At 47.9% G+C, this 21659-nt stretch overlaps 1 protein-coding gene across 1 annotated transcript; it reads left to right on the forward strand.

The window, feature by feature from the left end:
• The first annotated feature begins 10427 nt into the window (after window positions 1–10427).
• On the forward strand, window positions 10428–20675 carry SHH (sonic hedgehog signaling molecule). Its single transcript, XM_074157316.1, has 3 exons — window positions 10428–10736; window positions 15616–15877; window positions 19969–20675. Exons 1-3 carry the CDS (start codon window positions 10428–10430, stop codon window positions 20673–20675), a joined length of 1278 nt encoding a protein of 425 aa, XP_074013417.1.
• Window positions 20676–21659: the final 984 nt, after the last annotated feature.

Below are 21659 nucleotides of genomic sequence, written 5' to 3' on the forward strand. Positions count from 1 at the left end.
AAGTGGCTGTCATACAGAAGACTAAAGATCTTAGCAGAGATTTTTTGGATGCTGATAATATAAGCATAGCTTGAAAGAATCCTTATTTCTACTGAAAATGTAATTTAATGTAATGAAATTCAAGACATTAGATTAGAAAATGGCAATACAAATTAAAGATATTGATTCTCTATGTAGTGTTTGAGACTTGAAGAAAGAAAGGTGTGGGGTTCTTTTGCTTCTTTCCTCTAGAAGACTTGCCATCCACAGTCTGATCCTTGGTTCACTGAACAACTTGGACAACGTTTTCATACCTAAGTGACATTTTCAAAAGCCAGTTATGGATCTGTAGGATTCAAAGAAGCACTGTGGTTACAAGGCTGAATCAGTTACTATGCTGCAGCTCACCCACCACAACTAGCCACGCATGCTCTTCTGGCTTCCTGCACCAACCAAGTAACGTGAGCTTGCTCAGACTGTCCCATAATGAGGATCCCCCCTTGGACAGTCACCATGAAGTGACTTGTGAAGCTGTTGCAAGTCGACCTTGTGTCGGAGCTTGCAGATGCCCAAGTCACTCATTAAGAAGGGCCTCTGTGCTACCAAATCACCAGGGGTCTTTAAAAACTTTCCCCCCTTGGCTCCAGCCAGGCCCAGGGACTGCTGTTGGCTGACCCTCAAAACGGGTATTTACATGGCATGGTGTTTAAAGGGAGAGTGTCCTCTTGGCTCCAGATAATTAATGTCATTTAAAACTGTCTACTCAGCATAGATACTCCAATTACGTAAGTTTCCAGTCCTTTTTGAAGCACTCTGGATATAATTGCCTCAGCAATATCTAGAGATGAGGTTGGCCAGAAAGCTTTAAAATGTGTGGATGAGACCTTCAGCCAAGAAGGCAAGTGAGGTATTTCTCACGCTACGTCCCATTAACAGCAGTTGAGGACTTTTATGAAGTTTCGTTTTGTTACATCAAATTGGAAAACTTAATATACCTCATTCTGGAAATTGTTCTACTTACTTCAATGGGTCTTCATGCAGATACGGTGAAGTACAAACAGTACAAATAAAAGGTTAGGTTCTTTGAAGAAGAGACCTTCTTGGGTTTGTTTGGGGAGAGCCTGATGAAATGATGCTTGATTCTCTCTTGGCTTCTAAGCTTTGCCACAATAAACAGAAATGAATAAAAATAGCAGTATCAGGCTGCACTGATGTCTGCAGCCTAGTTGACTTGCCCCGAGATTCAACTGGATACTAATAGCAAAAAATACTGATTAAGGCTGAGTAATTTTGCCCCAAATTGAATTCATTTTAACAGCATAGAGGAAGGGGAAATATTATCCTGCTCTTTGCTCAGCATATTTAGATATAATGACATAATATGAATGCATTCCAAAAATTGCCTGTCTTCAGGTAGTGCATTTTGGAGTGATTTCAAAATTCCCTTAGGTTATATCAGTGAAACGTTTTCCCCGGTCTCAAAAATCACTAAGCTCTCAGTGCCCAATTGTCTGTGTCACTTACCTTGTTTACATGGTGGGTTATTTTCTAGCCTTATTTTGTCAAGCTGCCCTTAAGTTACTTTGTGACTATTTTGATTTTCAAGCCTCCATGCATAAATTATGATTTATTTTGCTTTCCAAAAGGAAGGCTGAGTGAAGTAATAGAGTGTGGGTTTTTTAGTTTGTTTTTTACTATGAATATTTCAAGAGTGTGTTTTTTTCTTGTGAAGAAAACTCTGCACTTCCAGCAAATTTAATTTTTTCTTCTATATAGAGAAGTATACACAGACAAGAGCTGAAACAAAAAGAAAAACATTACCCTTTGTTCAAACCAGGAGAGATGCTAAGTTCTCGTGACTCCAGCATTGAACCAAGAGCTACATCATACTCCTCAGAAGTGGACTTCTTTGGTCATTAACGTTATTTTACATATAGCTGGGTACACTGTGGCTACAGTACTGTCAATATATTGTTATTCCATGCCCAGAGAGAAGCCATGTGCAGAAAACGTGGTTATATGAATAAAATAAGCATCAACATCAACACTGTCTGATTTTGAACATTGAAGTAGTGAGGCATATCACTCTTCAGAACTTACTTAGCTGTTTTTACGATAACGAGAGCCAAAAGATGAGGGCATAATTGAACTATTGCCCAAAGGCAATTACTGATTGAAATTGATTAATTGTACAAACAAATTTGACCAATGGATTAGTTGTCACGTTACAGCAGACTTGGGCAATACTGCTGCAGTTGTGAAGGAGACATAACCATCTAGAATGAATAGTTAATACCGTTTGTTACCCTCCAGAGTTGCTTGTTGAGTTACCCAAAGAAATCTCATGGGGAACTGAGCAGGGCATGCTACTTTGATGCTATAAAACCATTGTGTTACCTCTCAGCTTTTATGTATGAATCTGAGGAATTGTTAACAGCACCAAGAGCAGTTTGCTCTGAGCAGCACAAATGTAACGGACTTGACTTAACATCAAAGTGATGCAAAATCCACTGAAAACAACAGAAAGGCACCGGCTGAATCCAGAGAACTTCGAATCAAGGCCTACCAGGGTCAAATCTGCTCTCCTAATGGGTTTTCTAAGGGGATCCTGTGGGAAATTGGAAAAAGGATTCCAATTTCTTGAATCCAGGGATTACTGAGATTTGAAGTTACTGCTTTTGCAAAATCATTGGTTCAGCTTCAGCTTCTTTCCCTTTCCAGCTCGTGCCACAGAGGCACAGAAGCACAGCGCTTTCTGGTTGCACAAAGGACCCTTTGCACCCAAGAATCCTCCCTCCTTCTGCCCCTCCCAAGAAAGATGCTCCAGAAATCCATTTGAGGCAAAAATGATGGAGGATACTACTGCATGACCAGGAAGAAGTTGAACTAAAGAGTTCCTTACATCATCACCTGAGAGAAGACAGTGGGGGTCTGGATGCAAATCTTTCTACAGGCACCCAGACCTTCCACACGTGGAGATTAAGCTGCTGAAATGGGAATTTCATTACATTGTTTTTGAAACCGATCTGGAAACTGAAGATGATGTGGAGTGTGGCAGTCTGCTCCTAGTTGTGGCTTCACACTGATTTCACAACTGTTATCAGTGACTTAGTTTGAATGGGTTTCTACACAAAATTCAAGGCTTTGGTTTTGGCATAGAAAGCTCCACGTGGCTTGAGATGAGTGACCAGAAGACTTCCTGAACTGTCACACAATGCAGTTGCAGATGTGATCAATGAAAGATGTCCTCCTGAGTTTTTCTGATGTTAATATAAGAAACTTCATGAGTTGACTGTGCAGAGGACTGGGCTCTTCTCTGTTCATGAGGACGTATTAGCTGATGGAACATCCCACACGCAATTTCCTGAGCTCTCGTGTCTGCTTCTTCACTTGGAAAGGACAGGGGTTTGTTAAGCTTTCAGGAACGTTTCAAAGTCCTTTTTTTCCGCTATCAAGGTGTTTTAGAGGGAAAGGACATAAATGAGCAATGTGATAGATACGGGGAGCTCTTATTTTGGTTGGGCAACAGATGAGGCATATGGGTAATTTATTGCACTATAATTGTGTTATGTGATATCGATGCTGCAGTATTAATGACTGCAAAGTGCCCAGATTGATTCAGATGGCCATTTACTGTCATTATTACAAATCTAAATAAATAAATAAGAGCAGTTGAACTGATGTATCTAAGAAGTATTTCAAAGTCACCCGGTGACATACATGTAGGCGCTTGTGAACAGAGAGCGACTCAAACAGTATCAGGGACATTTTTTATTGGGGTCAGAAAGAAATAGAACAATTAAGTCATTTTCAGTCATATACAATATATTAGGAACTGTTTTAACAAGCACATTGCTAAACTGACTGGCATGAACAAAGCATTTTAAAAAGCTGGGGTGTAAATATGCCAGGAAAGAAGAAAGAAAACATGTAAACTATGCTCAAAAATAGTCTGCAAATGTAAGGAAACAAGAAAAACTAAGACAATCATGCACATACCTCTCCTGCTACCATGGCCCAGTGAATACAGTGGTTACCATGGCTGGATCTGGCTATGAGGTGGACTTTAGAGGGCAAGCTTTGTTTCTGATCTCTGCCCAAACAGAGAGCCTTGATCCAGTCTGTTGGTTTGTGTACTTTGGGCAAGCCAACCTCACACTGCAAGAGCCAGCAAGTTAAGTCTGAATTTATCTCATGCCTTCAGGTTTCTCTTAGCATCCCCTGTCTGGCTGTCATATCACACAGACCGGGAGATGTATTCTCGATATTCCAAAATATGACTCTGCACTTTTTCCCTAAAATGCAAGTCAGACAGCTAGCATTACTTGCATTTCACAATGCTATTTATGTCTCCATCTTTTTTTTTTTCTTTTCCTGAACAGAAAACGGTACCTTAAACTGTAGATCTTGCTAAAAGGCAATTCTTCCATTAACCATTTGTGGAGAGTATCAATATACATCAAATATGAGGGGGGGAAAGGGTGTTTATGCTAAGCAACACTTTTATTAGCTTCAATAATCATTGGTACTGAAAGCAATGAGAGCAAGCCTGTTAAAATAAATAGCTTCTTCATACTCAGAGGTACATTTGAGAATAGGTGGGACCCCGAGACAGCCGACTAAGAACCTGCTGGTATTGATCTGCATGGGAAAAAAAATCTATTTTGGCTCTTCGTACACCCACAACCTTTAATGATCATTGACTCAGTTGCCCAGATAAATTCCTTAGATAAACAACCCAAACCCAAATTAACATACTAACCATTAATAATCCAGTTAACAATTTTCATAACAACAACAACTTGAAAAAGATATGATTTCTTTTGAAGGTTTATTCTTAGAAATGTTTATGTGATGCAAACATTGGATCTAAGTCACCTGCCAAGGACCAGGAAAGCAAATCAACATTACAACTGGGACTAAACACTGGATATTCTCATACTCATGGCTGGTGCTTGAGCAGCTACATTTCAATATCTCTTAAGTTTTTGGGTCATCAGAAAGCAGGGAAATATGCGCCATGATTACTTCTTGCTTCCATGCACTTGGATAGGCTCTCACACACACACATCTACACACTCATCACAGTTCAATGTACAGAGGGACAAGAAAATAACTTTCAAATACTTAGTTATAAAATTGCCTGCTGTGAAAAAACAATAAAGCTCCAAAACATCCCCATTTGGTTTGTTGCTGCTTTTTTTAAAACTTCAGACCTGCTTTCAAGCTTCAACTCCTGGGTACTGCAGAAAGCTGTGTAAACCGTGAGGAAGTTGCTGGGAGGTTACTCCCAACATCGAGCTCCCCTAGTGGCTGCTTCCCTCCCACCTACCCTGCCTGGACAGAAACACCTCGGTTGGGATTTTTCCCACTCATGATGAGAAGGAAGTGGCTGAAATGGGATGCGGATCACAGTCCAGGAAGGAATAATCCTTCCTACCTGGGGGTTTCGGTATGGGAAAATGTTGGGCTATTCAAGAAGAAGCAAAAGATCTAGAAGAGAAATCTAAGAGCTTCTCTATAAATCTATAATCAGACGCTATGTATTGCCCTGCTGAGGATATAAGGACTCCTGTAGGAAACTCTGCTTTAAAGTTTGAGCTAACAGCAAATATACGCTCAAAATATAGATAACAATGTCTTATGAATCATGTTTCTTACGTTATTTTTGTGTGTATGATGGAAGGCTTTATTGACCATATTCAAGCCCATGATTAACATTAATCCACAAGCAGATGGATATGAAAACTGCAAAATCAATGCACATAGACTCAGTTATTCTGGAAAGCAACCATTTTCTGACTCTCCATATGCACAGAATATTTTTTTCCTGTAGTAGAAATGCTTGTAGACTATTGCCAGACTAAAGGCACATCGAAGCAGATACCAGGCTTCAGTTGCGTGTCTCCCTGAATTTTGCTGACAAACAAAAATGGGTGGAAAACTAGGAGCTTAATTTTTCTTGTTGGTGCCAGGGCTTCATTTTTTTGGAAGGAAATTCCAAGGAATAAGACCCGTTCTGCTTGTCACTGTAAAGGCATCATTGCCAGCTAGCCAGTAATTCTGAACTGAAATTTCTAAGTTGATTTTAAAGATAGATATTGCAATACCACCAGGGTAGAGAATGAGGGATGTGTCACAATTCCTTTAAATAAAATAGTTTAATATCTTCATGAAGGAGGGTGGGGTATATAAAAGAAACAAACAAAGCTTCAGATGAAAAGCCTGCCTGAGTCTCCTTCCATTTACACTGGTTTTCCTCTAGCATAATCTCTGATTTCACTGAAGTTATTCATGATTTGCTTCTCTGTCAATGATCACTTCGATACCAAATTTCTTGGGAAACATCATAGGTGCAATAAGGCTACAAGAACGAAGCTTTAACGCTCTAAAAATGGATAATTTTTTAAAGAACTCTTATATTAAGGGTGAGCAGAAATGGTGGCTGTTAAGGGTGATAAGTAATTAAGACCCAGTTAAAAGCTGCACAAAAATTTGCCTCTCTAGTTTTCTGAGGAAAACATCCTGTATTTTGGGATTCATCAACCAAAATACATCGGTGTAAGAAGACTCGGAGAGCTTAAGATGGCCATTGAGGAACCTCTCTTTTGCGGTCTGAACCCTTCCCCGGCTTTATACAGCGCAAACAGCCTGCAGCAAGTCCAGATTTCAAAAAAAAAAAGAAGACAAATAATAGCTGAGATTCTCAAATAGCTTGGCCTGGGCCTGAGTGCACCCACTGCTGCCCCTCTTCAGTCCAGGCCCCATGGGGATGGCCCAGGCCAGTGTGGTCCCACAGCCCTGTGCATGGCCCTGCAGCCTGGGGGAAGCCTTGGAGCTGCCATGGAGTTTGATGGAGCCACTGGTAGAGCCCATACACCAGTGAGGAAAGCTGGGCCATGGGGCTGTGATGGGTGCTTGCACAAAAGCAAGAAAAATAGGACTCTGTGGGGTCAGTGGTAGATGCTCCTGGGACTATGGCACTTGCTGCACCCAGGAGAACCAGGGGTCCAGATGACCCAAGGGGCTCACCATCACCCCACCAGAACTTTGGAGACCAACAGGGAGCCCAGCAGCAGCTCCATGAGGATTCCGTCTGTGTGGGCAGGGGTGGTAGAGCAAGTGAGATTGCTGTACCCTGTACCCTCACCCTGGGTGGCCCTGAAGGGACCCTGGGGACCGCTCCACATGGGAGGCAGCAGAAGCTTTGGTTTGTGGTGGCATGGGCAGAGGAACGGAGAGCGTCTCCCTCCCCCTCCAGAAGACTGGGACAGCCCCCAGGGGGCAAAGGGGCTGCCTGCAGGTTTGGGGGACACCAGGACGCAGCATTGATTTTTATAATCCACAACCGCGGGATGAATCCCTCTAAAGAAGGGAGGGTGGCTGCTGTTGTTGCTCGGTTTGGGGTTTTTGCTGCTGTTAAAGGGGTTGTTAAAGGGGTGGATGTGGGCCGGGCACTGATGCTCCCCCGAGCAGCGCGGGGCTGGGGCGGGTGTCTGCGGGCGGCCAGCGGGGACGGGGACAGGGGCACCTCGGAGGGAAACGTGCTCCGGCTGCCTTTGCCCGCTGGTGGGAGTTTGGGGAGGGGGGCTGGGGGGTTGATTTTCCCCAGAAGCTGTGGCATCTAAAGAAAAAAAAAAAAAAAAAAAAGAAGAAGAAAAAGAAGAGCTTAACGTGGGTAGGAGAGGCAGGGCGCATCCCGGAGGCCCGGGGAGCGGCGGGGCGGGCGGGCGGGCGCGGCGGCCCGGCCTCCCCCGGCTCCCCCCGGCTCCCCCTGCCCGGCTCCCGGCGGGGCCGAGTCCAGCTCCAGCCTGCGCTGAAACTGAGCAGAGCCTCCCCGCACCCCCCAGCTCTGCTTTCTTTCACATCTAATTTGATAGGAGGGTGATTTCGAGCTTCCCACAGTTACAACTTTTCTTGATTTCTCCCTTTGCCCCCCCACCCCTCCCTCCCCGCGCATTTATTACTTGCATTTAATTAATTCCTTCTTTGCGTTTCCTTTCCTGTTAATCTTTGGGTGACTGCTTTGTACATATGGCAATCTGATAATGAGGGAGTTTATCCTTATTCTCTATACTTCTTCATTGCGATGTCCACCCGTCTAGTGCCTGGGATATCGATCATCTTTCCCTGGGGAGGGGGACAAGGTAAGAGGGGTGATAAAAGATTTGCAGTATCCCACACCATTAAGAATAGCTTTTATTCCTTGGCACTGTTTAATCAACTGTTATATCAAGTCATGCTGTTTAAGCAACCACATCAAAAGAACATACCCTCTTTTGTATAAATTATATATTCCTTGTATCTGTCTTCTCACATGCACGCAGACGGGGAGATAAAACTTAAGTTTGTTTTTTAATAGCATGAAGCAGGTATTTAGCTGTTATACAACTTGTTTCTGCAACTGAGTTGGTTGATAAAAACCTAGAAGCCAAGCTGTTGGCTTTCTAACTTTTTACCCGTTCTCAAGTCAAAACTCCTAAATTTACAGCTCGGAAAGAGAAATCAATGATTCGGTGAAACTCTACAAAGAAACATAAATAGCAGAAGAAAAGTATAAGCTAAAAAAAGAGGGAAGAGCAGCAGTTAGAGTCTGTGTAAGAGCTTCGGAACACTTCTTTCGGCTATTTTCTAAAGTTTACGTTAAAAGACCACTTTGTCCCTTGAAAAGTCCATGCTGTCTTGCCTGCTACACTTTACGGATGTGCAACTTTTTTACCACTTAAAAACTAATTTTAAAGTCCATTTTCACATGGTTTAACTTGATTACGACTTAGCTCGATGTCACAGACCGGAAAACTCCCATATAATTGCTCGCTCCACAGAGCTTTTTTTAAAAAAAAAAAAAAAAAAAACAAACCAAAACTTAAATAAAGTTGATTTTTTGGATGGTGTTTTTTTGTTTTGTTTTGGTGTTTTGTTTTGTTTTGTTTTGTTTTGTTTTTCTGAGAGAGTGGACTTTGAATTACTTCAGCATGTCGTCCTAGTGTTTTTAAGAACTCCTAAAAAACTCCTGAAAGTTTCTAGATCCCAGAACAAATCGTATTTTCTTAGGAGCAAAAGTAAATGAGGTCTTTACAGGCAGAGAAGTGTTTGTTCATATGGGACTCTGCTTTTCTGCCTAACCTGCTCTATCAGCCCCATCTCTGCAATTTTGCTCGTCTCTCAACACCTTTGTCTGATTAGTAGCTTTTGGAGATCGGGATAAAGACATCACTTGCCACGCTGCATGAGATAACAATTAATTTAACATTAAACTTATCCCCTTTCCATTCACTTTGCTTGGATCGATCTCTGTTAATTGTGTTTGCGGATGCTTTCAACACGATGCTTTTCTTAAAAACTTAATGACACCCCGCAAGGAGGTGTAAGAGTCTAAAACGCTCCCTTCGACTTCGACCAAAGAAACAAAGAATATAGCCCCAGCGTGCTCTGGAGACCATCTATTTTTAATCAGCTGACTTTTCATGCACTTCTGAAGATACAACATTATTTTAAACTGGGCGATAGTCCTGGTTTTATTTTTTAAAAAGTGCCATTTAGAACTCGCCACACTGCAGTTGTGTGATACACAAGTCACACACGCTAACTTCATATAGCTGCCGCCTCGCATCAGGCTTAGTTATTTCTGCCTTTAAAGTAGTCATTTATCAGCTAAAAGGAGAGTGTGTTTAGAAATGAATGTCTTTAGGAGGGAGAGCAATCTCCCTTTCCGGGGGGAGAAACCTGTTACAAAGCCACTTAGGTGGGTGCGCTCCTAAATGGCATTATTCCCACCCTGGGCGTTAATATTTCCCCAATACGTTTCTATTTGCACGGCTCCCCGATAATTCGGCATTTTATTTAACCGTAACTGCCCTCAGAAACTTGATTTGCACTGAAGCAGCCAGTTAATCTTATTTATTATTTTTTTTTTCTCTTTCACAGAGGCATCTGTTCCTCTTGCTGACAAATGTACCATTCTGCCAAGAAAGTTTTGAAAAAAAAAAAAAAAAACAACAGCGTGTAATTGATGTTATCCCAAGAAAGCGCGATCTCCACCCCTCTCAGCTCCAAGCCCTTCAGGTAAAAGGAGAAAAAAAAATCTTTCAAGAATTTGTTGCCTTTTTGAGGGTTAAAACATCAGAAGACAAGCTTGTCTCGCCTTGGCCAATCAGCTCTCGGCCCTGGCAGCTATAATATAGAACTAAAGGCAGACTCCTCTCACAAGCGTCTTGCTTTGCTACCATTAAAATCAGACCCTTTTTTTGTCTCTCGATTGCTGTCTCACGACCAAACTCCGATGTGTTCCGTTATCAGCGACCTAAAGCCAGCCATTCCAGCACCTGTCTTGCTAGGGATCGGTGGATAGTATACGATTCAGAAAGCAGACAAGGACATAGGAGGAGAGAGAGCTCTAGAGAGACAGCCAGGGATAGGCACAGAGAGCTTTGAAGTAATTGGATTCAATGGACGAAATGCTGCTGTTGACAAGAATTCTCTTGGTGGGCTTCATCTGCGCTCTTTTAGTCTCCTCTGGGCTGACTTGTGGACCAGGCAGGGGCATTGGAAAAAGGAGACACCCCAAAAAGCTGACCCCTTTAGCCTATAAGCAGTTTATTCCCAATGTGGCAGAGAAGACCCTAGGGGCCAGTGGAAGATATGAAGGGAAGATCACAAGAAACTCCGAGAGATTTAAAGAACTAACCCCAAATTACAACCCTGACATTATTTTTAAGGATGAAGAGAACACGGGAGCTGACAGACTGATGACTCAGGTAGAGCCACAGAGATACCTGTATTTGTGTTTGTTAACCTCTCTGAGCAATCCTAAAGGACGCATCTGTCTTAGTATTTTTGAAAGCCCCCCCCTTTCCCTCTCCCCCTCCTTCCCCCGCCCCTCCAAACTCGGCTAGTTTCCCCCATTGAATGTAAATACCATCTATCCAGACAAGTTAGCAGGGGCTGGAGCCGGAGCTATCTAGATTATTTGGTGGGGGAATCTGTGTGATACTTACAGTCATTACCGTGCCATGGCGTTCCCTGTAACTTGGTTAGAGATTGCTGTTTGCATTTGTCCCCAAGGATGCACTTTGATCAAACGAATTGCATACAGCTCAGAGGACCCCAAGTGTATAGTGACCGCCAGGCCACTCACTCATTATTACAAACGCAGTCCTCTGTTGCTATGCCTGATGACTTGATTTTATATATATATATATATATTATTTCATTTCTCTCTCTTTTTTTTTTGCTTCATTTCATTTTAGCCTTCATTATTATTATTATTATTATTTCCCTCGCGAGCATATTCTAAATTTAGTAGGCATGCAGTCGTGCACTCACAAAAGGCAGCTGAAGCCGGATCGACCATTCCTCTCCTGATTCCGTATTATATAGCTCGTATTGCAATACCATCATTTGCAATTGTGCCCATCAGAGCGTAAATATATTGATATTTCTTTAAGGATGCTCGCCGCCAATGCTCTGGTACTTCCATAGGGGAGGGACTTGCAACTTATCGGCATTGCATCACCTTCTGTTTTAAAAAATCTGATGGCACAAGGTTTACAACTGGGTAAATATTGGATCTCGGGTGGAATCAGATTGCGGAACCATTTTATGGAAAAAAAAAAAAAAAAAAAGAGAGAGAAAGAGAGAGAGAGAACCTTTCCGAGAGTCACCTCATAATTATTATTCATGCTCAACAGAGAGCTCGGTGAAGTCAATTGCTCTGCCAATCCCGGAGTTTCTGAAACTACATGCAATCTAGACACTGGAAATGGGTTTCCTCCAAATATAGGTCAACAGCGCTTTTTTAATATTAATACATTTAAGCCCCACCTTCAGTGCTAGAACAGGACTCGCCTGGAAGGACTAGGCGGGGAGTGGAAGCGGGGAAAGGGGGGGGTATGGGGGGGTGGAATTTCCCAAACTCTCCCCGTTCCTCGGCCTGATTTTCCGCACGTTTGCCGGGTCTCCCGGGGCGAGGGACCGGCGGCCGCCACCATCTCCTCCCGACCACCTTAAATCGCACCCTACCTCCCGGCGCGGCGGCGCGCCTCCGCCCGCCCGCCCGCCGCTGCCCCGCGCAAGGGGTGCGGAGCGGCGCGCAAGCGGCTCGGCTCTCCCGTGTGTCCCCCCCCCCTCGTCCCCCTCTCTCCCTCCCTCCCTCCGGCTCCGCGCCCCCTCTGCGCACCCGCGCTCCTCCGCCCCGGCGAGGCGAGTCCAGCCGCATCTCTCGCATTTTCAGCTCCACTTAACTCCCCCTCGCGTATCGATCGCGGCTGCTCGGGTTTCACCCTTCCCTCCGCAGCCCGGCGGCGGCTCCGCGGGAGACGGGGCTCCCGCCGGGCCACGGCACATCCCTCCCTGCGCGGCTGCGCCGGTGCGTGTGCGCGGCGGCGGAGCGGGGCAAGGCGGGGAGGGAGGGGGGGGGGGGGGGGGGAAGCGGGCGGGAGGCGGCCGGGAGAGGTGGGCTGCGGGCCGGGGGGCGGCGTGCGGGCTGACCCCGGCCCCGCGGCTCTCCCGGGGCACGCCGCGCCGGCTACGCGGCTGGCCGCGCTCTCGCTGCATTAGCTGGCAGCATCTGAACTCCTGACCTTCTGTCAACTTCCCTCAGACGAACGAAACGAAAACAAATACTTTTTTTTTTTTTTTTTTTTCCCTTCTCCTTCAGTGCTTATTGCCGTGCCTGAGACACAAAGGGGGGGGGGGGGGGGGGGGGAGGTGGGCTGAAGGCAGCGGGAAGGGGGAGGCCGCAAGGCCGGGTACCCGGCGGCAAAGCGAGGTGAAGGGACGGAGCCGGGCTCCGGCACCCCTGGGCGAGGCAGGGAGCGGGGCTGCCCCTGCCCACCCTCCCCCGGGGACGGCCGGGTCCACAGCGCCCCGAGGTGCTGTCCTGCCGCCGGCCTCCGTGCCTCGCTTTTCTCTCTTCCCTCCTTCCCTCGGCCGGCAACCTCTGGTTAAATCCCAGCCTTTAAACGCCTGCTTCGCGAGCCCTTCAAGCATGGAGAGATCTTCCCTGAATAGAATCGTTAAACTTGCAGAATAGTTACCGAATGCATTAGCCGCTAGTTAATATTAACTCCAGAAGGGGAGGGGGGGGGGGGGGGGTGTTGAAAAAAAAATACGCAAACAGAGGTAGGTAAGTCAGGTTCTCAACTTTGCAGGTGACAACAGCACTTTGCTGAAGGCTCCCCCTTTCCTCCCCTCCCTCCCCCCCATCCCAGCCATTGGCTGGATCCGGAGGAGAGATAAGGAGGCCAGGTCAGTATGATAAAGCTGGAATTTGTATGAAATAAAATAAGAATCTCGTGTAATGCAGGCACACAACCGGTGCGTGATGTGAGGAATTTAGAGATCAACTTGGCATTTAGGAAGCCCACCAGGTTGTTTACACTGACAGGTACCTGTTAAGTGTTTCCTTCAAGCAATTCATTTGTGAAGAGATTAGGAGCTGGCAGGAGAGGGCTTGTTGAACAACTTTGCCTCTACACAAAGCGTTAGCGGAGGCAGCCCTGCTGAGCTTCACGGTGGCTGAACAGAATTGGGCTTGATTTGTGGCACACGACCCAATGAATTAATAAATAGTCTGGGCTTCACGGCTTTTGACTCTGACAATCCAGCTCAGGCAATATAAAAGGGAGGAAAGTCCTTTAGGAGGTCGTTTCTTCTTCTTTATTTCGCCTGTAGCCGGGAGCTGGTGCTGGCAGGGCCGGAGCGGAGGGAGTCCCCCGGAGCTGCCCGCACCGCTGCCCGCCCCTCCGCGCCCGCTGCTCCCCCGCGCAGCGGCGGGGCAAGACATCGCCGTGTCGCTTATCGGTAGCTGAGACGTTTGATCCCTCCCCCCACCTTCCCCTTCCCCTTGTAAATCAGTGGAGGAGCATTTCCATCCTCTCAGGTGTGCGAGGGAGATAGGAGGAAAAATAAATCAAACTCAACTTCCTTGTGCTGCTGCGCTTTGCTGCCGGGAACGGTGCCGAAACCCAAACACCCGGCTCTTTCCATAAAACGGTAGGCCAGAGAGTCCAAAGTGAGCTCAGGATTGCGTTTTATATCTCTCAGGGACCTGTGCCTTGCTGGAATTGCATTTTATGGCTGCTGATAGACACACGGGAACTTTCTTGTTGAGTAACCTTGTCACGTCCCTAGAAGTGGCGTCGTCGGGATAATTGAGGGGCTTTGCCTTTCTGGGAGCTGTGAAGGGGGCCTTTGCGGTCTGTTACTGGGTGTGCTGGGAGCCCACTGGGGAGAATGGTCCTGCAGAAGGCCAAGCATCCCAGTCAGGCCAGCAAAAGTGAGGGAAGAGCAGTTTGCGGCATCCCGCCGTGGCTTTAATCCACACCGGTATTTGCATCAAATGTGCCACATCGTGTCTATCCATGAGTTATTTTCCTCTCAAAGAGGGGGATAAAAAGTTGGCAACGTGTGTTTTCAACTCTGTACATTTGGTCAAGCGCTTTTCAATGCTTTTGGTGCCGATTTCCTATTTCGGGGGTGGGGGGGGGGGGGGGGGCTGAGAGTCCTTTTCCCCAGTCGCCGGCTTGTTTATTCCTCCCTTGGCTAAGATAGGAATCCCTCCCCCACAAACTTTAAGGGTTTCAGGTAGAGCTCGCCCCCGTTTCATGTAGAGATGCAGCCCCCCTTCCCCTCCCTCCCCTTCATCCCGCCCTCCTCATTTGCTCGGGCCCCGCGGGCCCCCGGTGCTGCAGGGCCCGGTTCAGCCCCGGGCAAGGCCGGTGGCTCCGGAGGGGGGATGGAAAACCTTGCAGTGCTTCTCCGCGGAGTTGGAAAACGTCTCACTCCGCACAAAGGGTGTCCTAGCTTGCATAGCATCCCTGCTTCGCTTAACTTCCCTCCTTGGCCCTCCCTTGCTTTTCATCTTCCCACTAAGAGCTATATTATTGTATGGATTTGCTCGGCTTTGTAGGCGAGCGCGGATGTATGTTTGAAGCGGAGTGAATGCTCCCAGCCCATGCTGCTTTGAGGGCTCTAATGAGTGATGGGCGAAGGGAGAGAAAAAAAAAAAAACAAACACAAAAAACCCAACAAAACACCCCTCCCTCCAGTACATAAAGGCTGTTAACATGTATTGAGACCCTTTTCAACACAGAATTAAGCTGAAAAGACCGGAGAGACATTCCGGGGGGGGAATCCGTGACTCCGAGATACATGGCGAGTGTTTGTTCTCGGCAGAAACTTTGCTCTCGGGAAGGGGACAGGGCACTTAGCGGCAGGAATTTGCTTCGTGCAGGTGGCTTTGAACAGACACACTCACATCCCAGCGCCGGCGATGGGACAGGGGGGTCCCCCTGTCCCTGCGGCAGGCGCCGGGAGAGGGAGCGGCTCCGTCCCGGTGGGCCTTGGTGGTTTTTCACCCCCTCTTCCTCTCGTGTCCCCAAGTTTCACCCTCCTCCTCCTCACCTGCCTCCCCGTCCCTCCCTGGCAGCGGGGGAGAAGATGCTCAGCCCTGGCTCGGCCCATCCCGCGGCGCGTTTTGGGGAGGGGGGGCAGGGGTAGGGGTCTGCCACCGATTTGACCGGGGAGGGAGGGCAGGATGCGGCCCTGGGGGGGACAGATGGTGAGGGGGGGGTCTGCCCCTGGCTGCAGCACCCCCCGCAATGCGCCTTTCCCCGTGTGCCCGTATCCCCGCAGCGCTGCAAGGACAAGTTGAACGCCCTGGCGATCTCGGTGATGAACCAGTGGCCCGGGGTGAAGCTGCGGGTGACCGAGGGCTGGGACGAGGACGGCCACCACTCCGAGGAGTCCCTGCATTACGAGGGCCGCGCCGTGGACATCACCACCTCGGATCGGGACCGCAGCAAGTACGGCATGCTGGCCCGCCTGGCCGTCGAGGCCGGCTTCGACTGGGTCTACTACGAGTCCAAGGCGCACATCCACTGCTCCGTCAAAGCAGGTAAGGCTGGCAGCCTGCCCAGGGACACGTCGGGGCGGGGGGGGGGGCGGGACGGGACGGACACCCCCAGGTCATGGCTCAGCACCCCCAGAGCCTTCCCCGCCCTGCCCGGTGCCGCCCGGGCTCCCTCCTCCCCGTCCCCTCAGGGTCCCTATCAGCTCTGCCCGCCCCGTCGGGGCTCCTCCGGGGATGGGGAGCGGAGCCCCGGAGGGTGCAGCCTACCTCGCCCCCGCCTCTTAGCGATCCCGCGGGTGCAGAGGGTGGGGGGAAATGAAGGAGAGGGGGAAAAAGGAAGAAGAAAAAAAAAAGAAAAAGGAAAAAAGAAAAAAAGCCCAGGCAGCTGCAGCACTTTTTGACAGCATTTTCATGTGGGTGATTTGCTTGCCCAGCCTTCCCACGAGAGCTGCGCCGCAGCCACACACCCTTCTCCTCCCCCCGTGGGATTTGATGCTTTCCCCATCCAAAGAGCATGTTCAACATAAACAGTAGTGGCCGTCTCCAGCCGCCGCGCTGGCTGCACGCCTTACTCGCGATCGCTAATCTCCGAGTGGGAGCCGGCCAGGAAAATAAATAAGTAACGTGGTCCCCTGCCTTCTTCAGCGGTAGCCGCTAGGAAATTCCCAGATAGGGATACACGTACATATAATTTTTTTCCTTCCCCTCCCCTGTGCTTACAACGCCACACGCTGTCTCAATCCGGGAACAGCTCGCAAGAAATTCCCGACTCGTCGAGTTAATTTTCTTAACACTCAACGCTTATTTTGGGGAGCAAAACGGCTGGCAAGTGCCAGCCTCCCTTCCCCCCGCCTCCCTCCACTCGGCTGTGTGGCAGCTAAAGTGGTTTTTAACAGCATCCTCTAGCCCAGCAGCCCACTGGAAGTGTCAAGAAACACTTGGCTGCAAAAGAAAATAATGAGCTTTCTTTAAATATAGCCATTTGCTTCGAAACCAGCAGCCCTACGGCAGCAAAACCAGCCTGCCCTGGCCATGCCTCTCTGTAAGAGGGGTTCATTCCCCTGCTCCAGCTCCTCAGGGGCTGAGTTGAGGTACCACCTCTCCTGGCCCACTCGGGCTTTGTCCTGAGAGCCCGCTACTGCTTTTGTTCAGCTCCCTGGTCCTTTCTAGCCAAAAAAGAGGCCCTGCAAAGCTGTCAGCCATGCAGTGATATGAAACATCCCTTTCAATAGCGAAGATGGGCTTTAGAGAGCAAGGTGTCCGATTGTGGTGCGCAGTGACCTTAGCCCAAGAGCACCCCTTAATCCACCCCCACGGGTATTTCATAGGAGAGGAGTAACCCCAAGCTGCTCATTGAGATTCGGCACACACGGACCTGGGGGCAATATTTAGAGGGTGTCAGGCAGGGTCGTGTGACTGTACCACGCGGGCTGTGAGGGAGCAGGCTTGAATTCCAGCCGCTCAGCCTGATTTCAAACTGTCCAAACCTTGTTTCATGACAGAGCATCTTATGAGAAGATTAAACCCCATAAAGCCAGGCAGGAAGATTCTTTATCTAGATCTCTGTTTGCAAAAAGTATGATCCCGGAGACTGGAATGCAAAGAAGAGTTCCCTCAAGGCCTGAATTATTGTCACCAGGACAGAGGAGGGAGAGGCAGGGGTGGTAAAAGGGACATTGATAATGCGCTACAGCAAGTATTTAGAGCAAGCTTCTGCATTTAAAATTCAAATACACATCTTGAGTGCCTTGGAAAAGTGGCTCTGCTGTGCAAATAGTGCTTGGAAGGTCCTGGGTTTTTTGAGAGTATGTGTGTGAATTGGCACATAGGGTTTCTGCACCTGAACAAATAGGGAGGGGGAGAAAAGGGGGGGAAGAAGCTGGGAAAAAAATGGAAGTGTCCTCTCTTCCAAGAGTGTCTGCATTTATTACATGAATCAGAATAACAATGCTGATCCTTTATTGGATTTTAATTAGAGAACCCAAACAAGCACTGCTCAAAGAAGCAGATTTTCACACCTCTGCCAATTCACTGGCATGTTTGTAGAGCTGCTACACTACTAGATCTATTCATCAAGTCCCTGAATATGCAAACAAAGCTCAAGCCAGACCTTTACCGCCAGCTTGTAGGAAGGTGTAGTTTGCTAGCAGAGGGCTCCACATAAAGCACATAGCTTGTTTGTTGCCATGTCCTCCCTGAAGAGGCCTTGGAGATCTTGCTGCTTCATTTCTGAAGAAGAAGTGATAAAGTCGTTAGCAAATCAATAATGGTCTAATTTTCACCCTTCCTGTCCTTCCTGAGAAAGTCATTAGGAGACACTCCAAGGGTTTATTTAAATCATAAGAGCTTCTCTACCAGCCGCAGAAGCAAAATATAAAATCTGACCACCTTTAGGAGATAAATCACCAGGACTCTAAACTGGTATAGGGAGTAACTGGGAGAAACCAGGGGAGGGCAAGGGAGGCATGAGGATTGTCAACAGCTGTAGCAAAGACACGTGCTACCGTGACATACTGTGGGCTACAACCCAATATATAGAAAATCAGAGCTTTACAGAACACCCTGGAGTCCCTTGGTTAAGTCGGAGACCAGCCTGGAGAAGGGCAGAGATCTTCTCCCAAACCCCTGCATGTGGCTGAGCTTCCAGAAAGGGATTTGCAAGAGGCATTTAAAAGTCTCATTGCCATTTCTGCTTTCTTTAAACCTGCAATTATTCCTCTTGGGAGCACTGGAAAGCAGCAGCATAGCCACAGCTTTTAGTAGCTAAACTCTGAGTAACTCCGAGAGCAAGAGGAGGTGAAGGAGGGATGTGCTTGGGTCTGGCACAGGCATGGGGCTGCACAGGGACCATATGTCCTGGGACAGGGAACAGCATCCTCCTTCCAGTGGGGTGGGAGATGCTTTTTTTGTGAAAAGAGGAGTGAACCAGAGTGCTGGGGATGTCAGATAGCGGTGTTATAGGGGGTGACGTGTGCCCCAGCAGCCACTGTGCCAAGCAGGAGGGCAGCAAGGGCTGGGGGGTAGTGTGGGGTGATGCACAGGCTGGTGGAGGGGGGCTTGGGAAATCTAGGCTGTTGCTTTCCAGTGGGGTGATGGGCAAATCCACGTGCTCCTCTGGGTAAAGCCTCCTCCTGCTCTCTGCTGTATGTTGCCCTTGATGGGCTCCTTGAGTAGGAACCGTGTGGGGACCCCAAGCATTGCGTGCATGGACACTTGCCTAGAGGAGGACAAACCTTATGCCAGCAAAACCACTTACCTTTGAAAGCCTGCGAGTTATCTGACATCAGGTGTCAGGTGCACAGCAAATGGTATCCAAGTGGGAAGCTCTTCCAGGAGAGATTTATAGAATCATAGAATGGCTTGCGTTGGAAGGGACCTTAAAGATCATCGAATTCCAAACCCCCTGCAAGAGCAAGGACACCTTTCACTAGACCAGGTTGCTCAAAGCCCCATCCAGCCAGGTCTTGAACACTTCCAGGGATGGGGCATCCACAACTTCTCTGGGCAACCTGGGCCGGTGCCTCACCACCCTCACAGGAAAGAATTTCTTCCTAATATCTAATCTAAATCTACCCTCTTTCAGTTTAAAACCATTACCCCTTTTCCTATCACTACGCTCCCTGTTAAAGAGTCCCTCCCCATCTCTCCTGTAGGCCCCCTTCAGGTGCTGGAAGGCCATTATAAGGTCTCCCCGGAGCCTTCTCTTCTCCAGGCTGAACAACCCCAACTACCTCAGCCTGTGTTCATAGGAGAGGTGCTCCAGCCTTATGATCATCTTCGTGGCCCTGCTCTGGGCTCACTCCAACAGGTCCATGTCCTGGAACAGCTTTTTCAGGGGAAATATTTCATCCCATTTCCTCAATGAGACAAAGGGCCCTGTACTCCTAACCCAGAGGGAGATACACCAGATGAAATCTTTCAGGAAGAGGGACTCTCAGTTGACCCATTGAGTGTAAACGGGGCAAGTTTGTAGATGGAGGAATTTCAGTGGGGAGCGAGGCCACATCCTGCACCCATGCCTCTTGGGTGCGTTGGGGCTGCTGGGGAAGTGGCACACGCCCCTATACCCCCGTACCCCCATGCCCTGGCCCAGTGGGTGCCCCCTCTAACCCCTCTGTCCCTCTCTCCTTGCACAGAAAACTCTGTGGCGGCCAAATCGGGGGGCTGCTTTCCCGGCTCGGCCACGGTGCACCTGGAGCAAGGCGGTACCAAGCTGGTGAAGGACCTGAGCCCTGGGGACCGGGTGTTGGCGGCCGACGCGGAGGGCCGGCTGCTCTACAGTGACTTCCTCACCTTCCTCGACCGGGAGGACGGCTCCCACAAGCTCTTCTACGTCATCGAGACGCGGCAGCCCCGGGCCCGGCTGTTGCTGACGGCCGCCCACCTCCTCTTCGTGGCCCCCCAACACAACCAGTCGCAGGAGGGGACCCCCAGCAGCCAGGCGCTCTTTGCCAGCCGTGTACGGCCGGGCCAACGGGTCTACGTGTTGGGCGAGGGTGGGCGGCAGCTCCTGCCGGCGGCCGTGCACAGCGTCTCGCTGCGGGAGGAGGCTTCGGGGGCGTACGCCCCACTCACCGCCCAGGGCACCATCCTCATCAACCGGGTGCTGGCCTCCTGCTACGCCGTCATCGAGGAGCACAGCTGGGCACACTGGGCGTTCGCTCCCTTCCGCGTGCTCCAGGGGATGTTGGCCACCCTCTGCCCCTCGGCAGGGGGGGCCCCGGTGGGTGCCCCCACGTCCCCCGGCATCCACTGGTACTCTCGCCTCCTCTACCGCATCGGCAGCTGGGTGCTGGATAGTGACTCTCTGCACCCCCTGGGCATGGTGGTGCCATCCAGCTGAGAGCATCCCACACCTCCCCGGCCACCCGCCGGGCTCCGAGGGAGAGACAGAGACACAGAGAGAGAGAGAGAAAGAGAGAAAGAAGGAAAAAAGGAAAAAAAAAAACCCAACCAAACAAAGGAAAACCTAAAAGAAAAAAGGAAAAAAAATTTCATATTTTTAAAAGAGAGCACGGATTAAGACTTAAAAATAATAATAATAAAATAATAATAATTAAGTAGGACAGTCCAAAGTAGACTTTAAGGGAAACAAAGACCCCGGAAAGTTCTGTTCTGTTTAGTTTATAAATATATATATATTTTTATTTGTTCTTTTGTTTTGTTGTTTTGTTCGTTGTTTTATTATTTTTTTTCCTCCTCTCCTGGATATTTATTTCTTTGGTATTTTGAATAGATGTTTTAAATGATATGAACCGGACCTTCAAGAGCCTTAAATAGTTTCTTTGATAATTTATTATCATGTGAACTGTACTCACAGGAGAAAAAATTATTTTGTGAGGCCAAGCAAAACTGCGCAGAGTCTATTTTTCTACATGTCACGTGTGTCCTGACTTTCAGAAAGCAAAATTCTGTACTTTCCCATCTCTCCATTGCATTGCTCCTTCATTTCAGCAAGTCTAAAAAACAAATAAACAAACAAACACACACAAAAAAAGACAAACTTCATGGGGGTCCGTAAATTATATTTTTATACACAGAATTGTAAATTAGATTTTTTTGAGAGATCAATACTTAACTGAATCACATTTCGTTTTTTGAAATAGTGTAAAATATGAGAATATATTATTTTAATTTAAATAGTTTCAAATGTAACGTCATTTCCTGTATTGTTTTCCATGTTTTGCTTTGTAAAAACACCATTTGGCCACGTTCATGGAAGTCAAGACTGTTACACAAACTTTTTATTTGCAAAAACCGTAAGAAACTTTGTTATTTTTAACTTCAAAAAAAATTTATTAGAAAATAATATTTTTTAAAAAGCGCA

This window comes from Numenius arquata, chromosome 12 (assembly GCF_964106895.1).
Source record: "Numenius arquata chromosome 12, bNumArq3.hap1.1, whole genome shotgun sequence".
NCBI lineage: Eukaryota > Metazoa > Chordata > Aves > Charadriiformes > Scolopacidae > Numenius > Numenius arquata.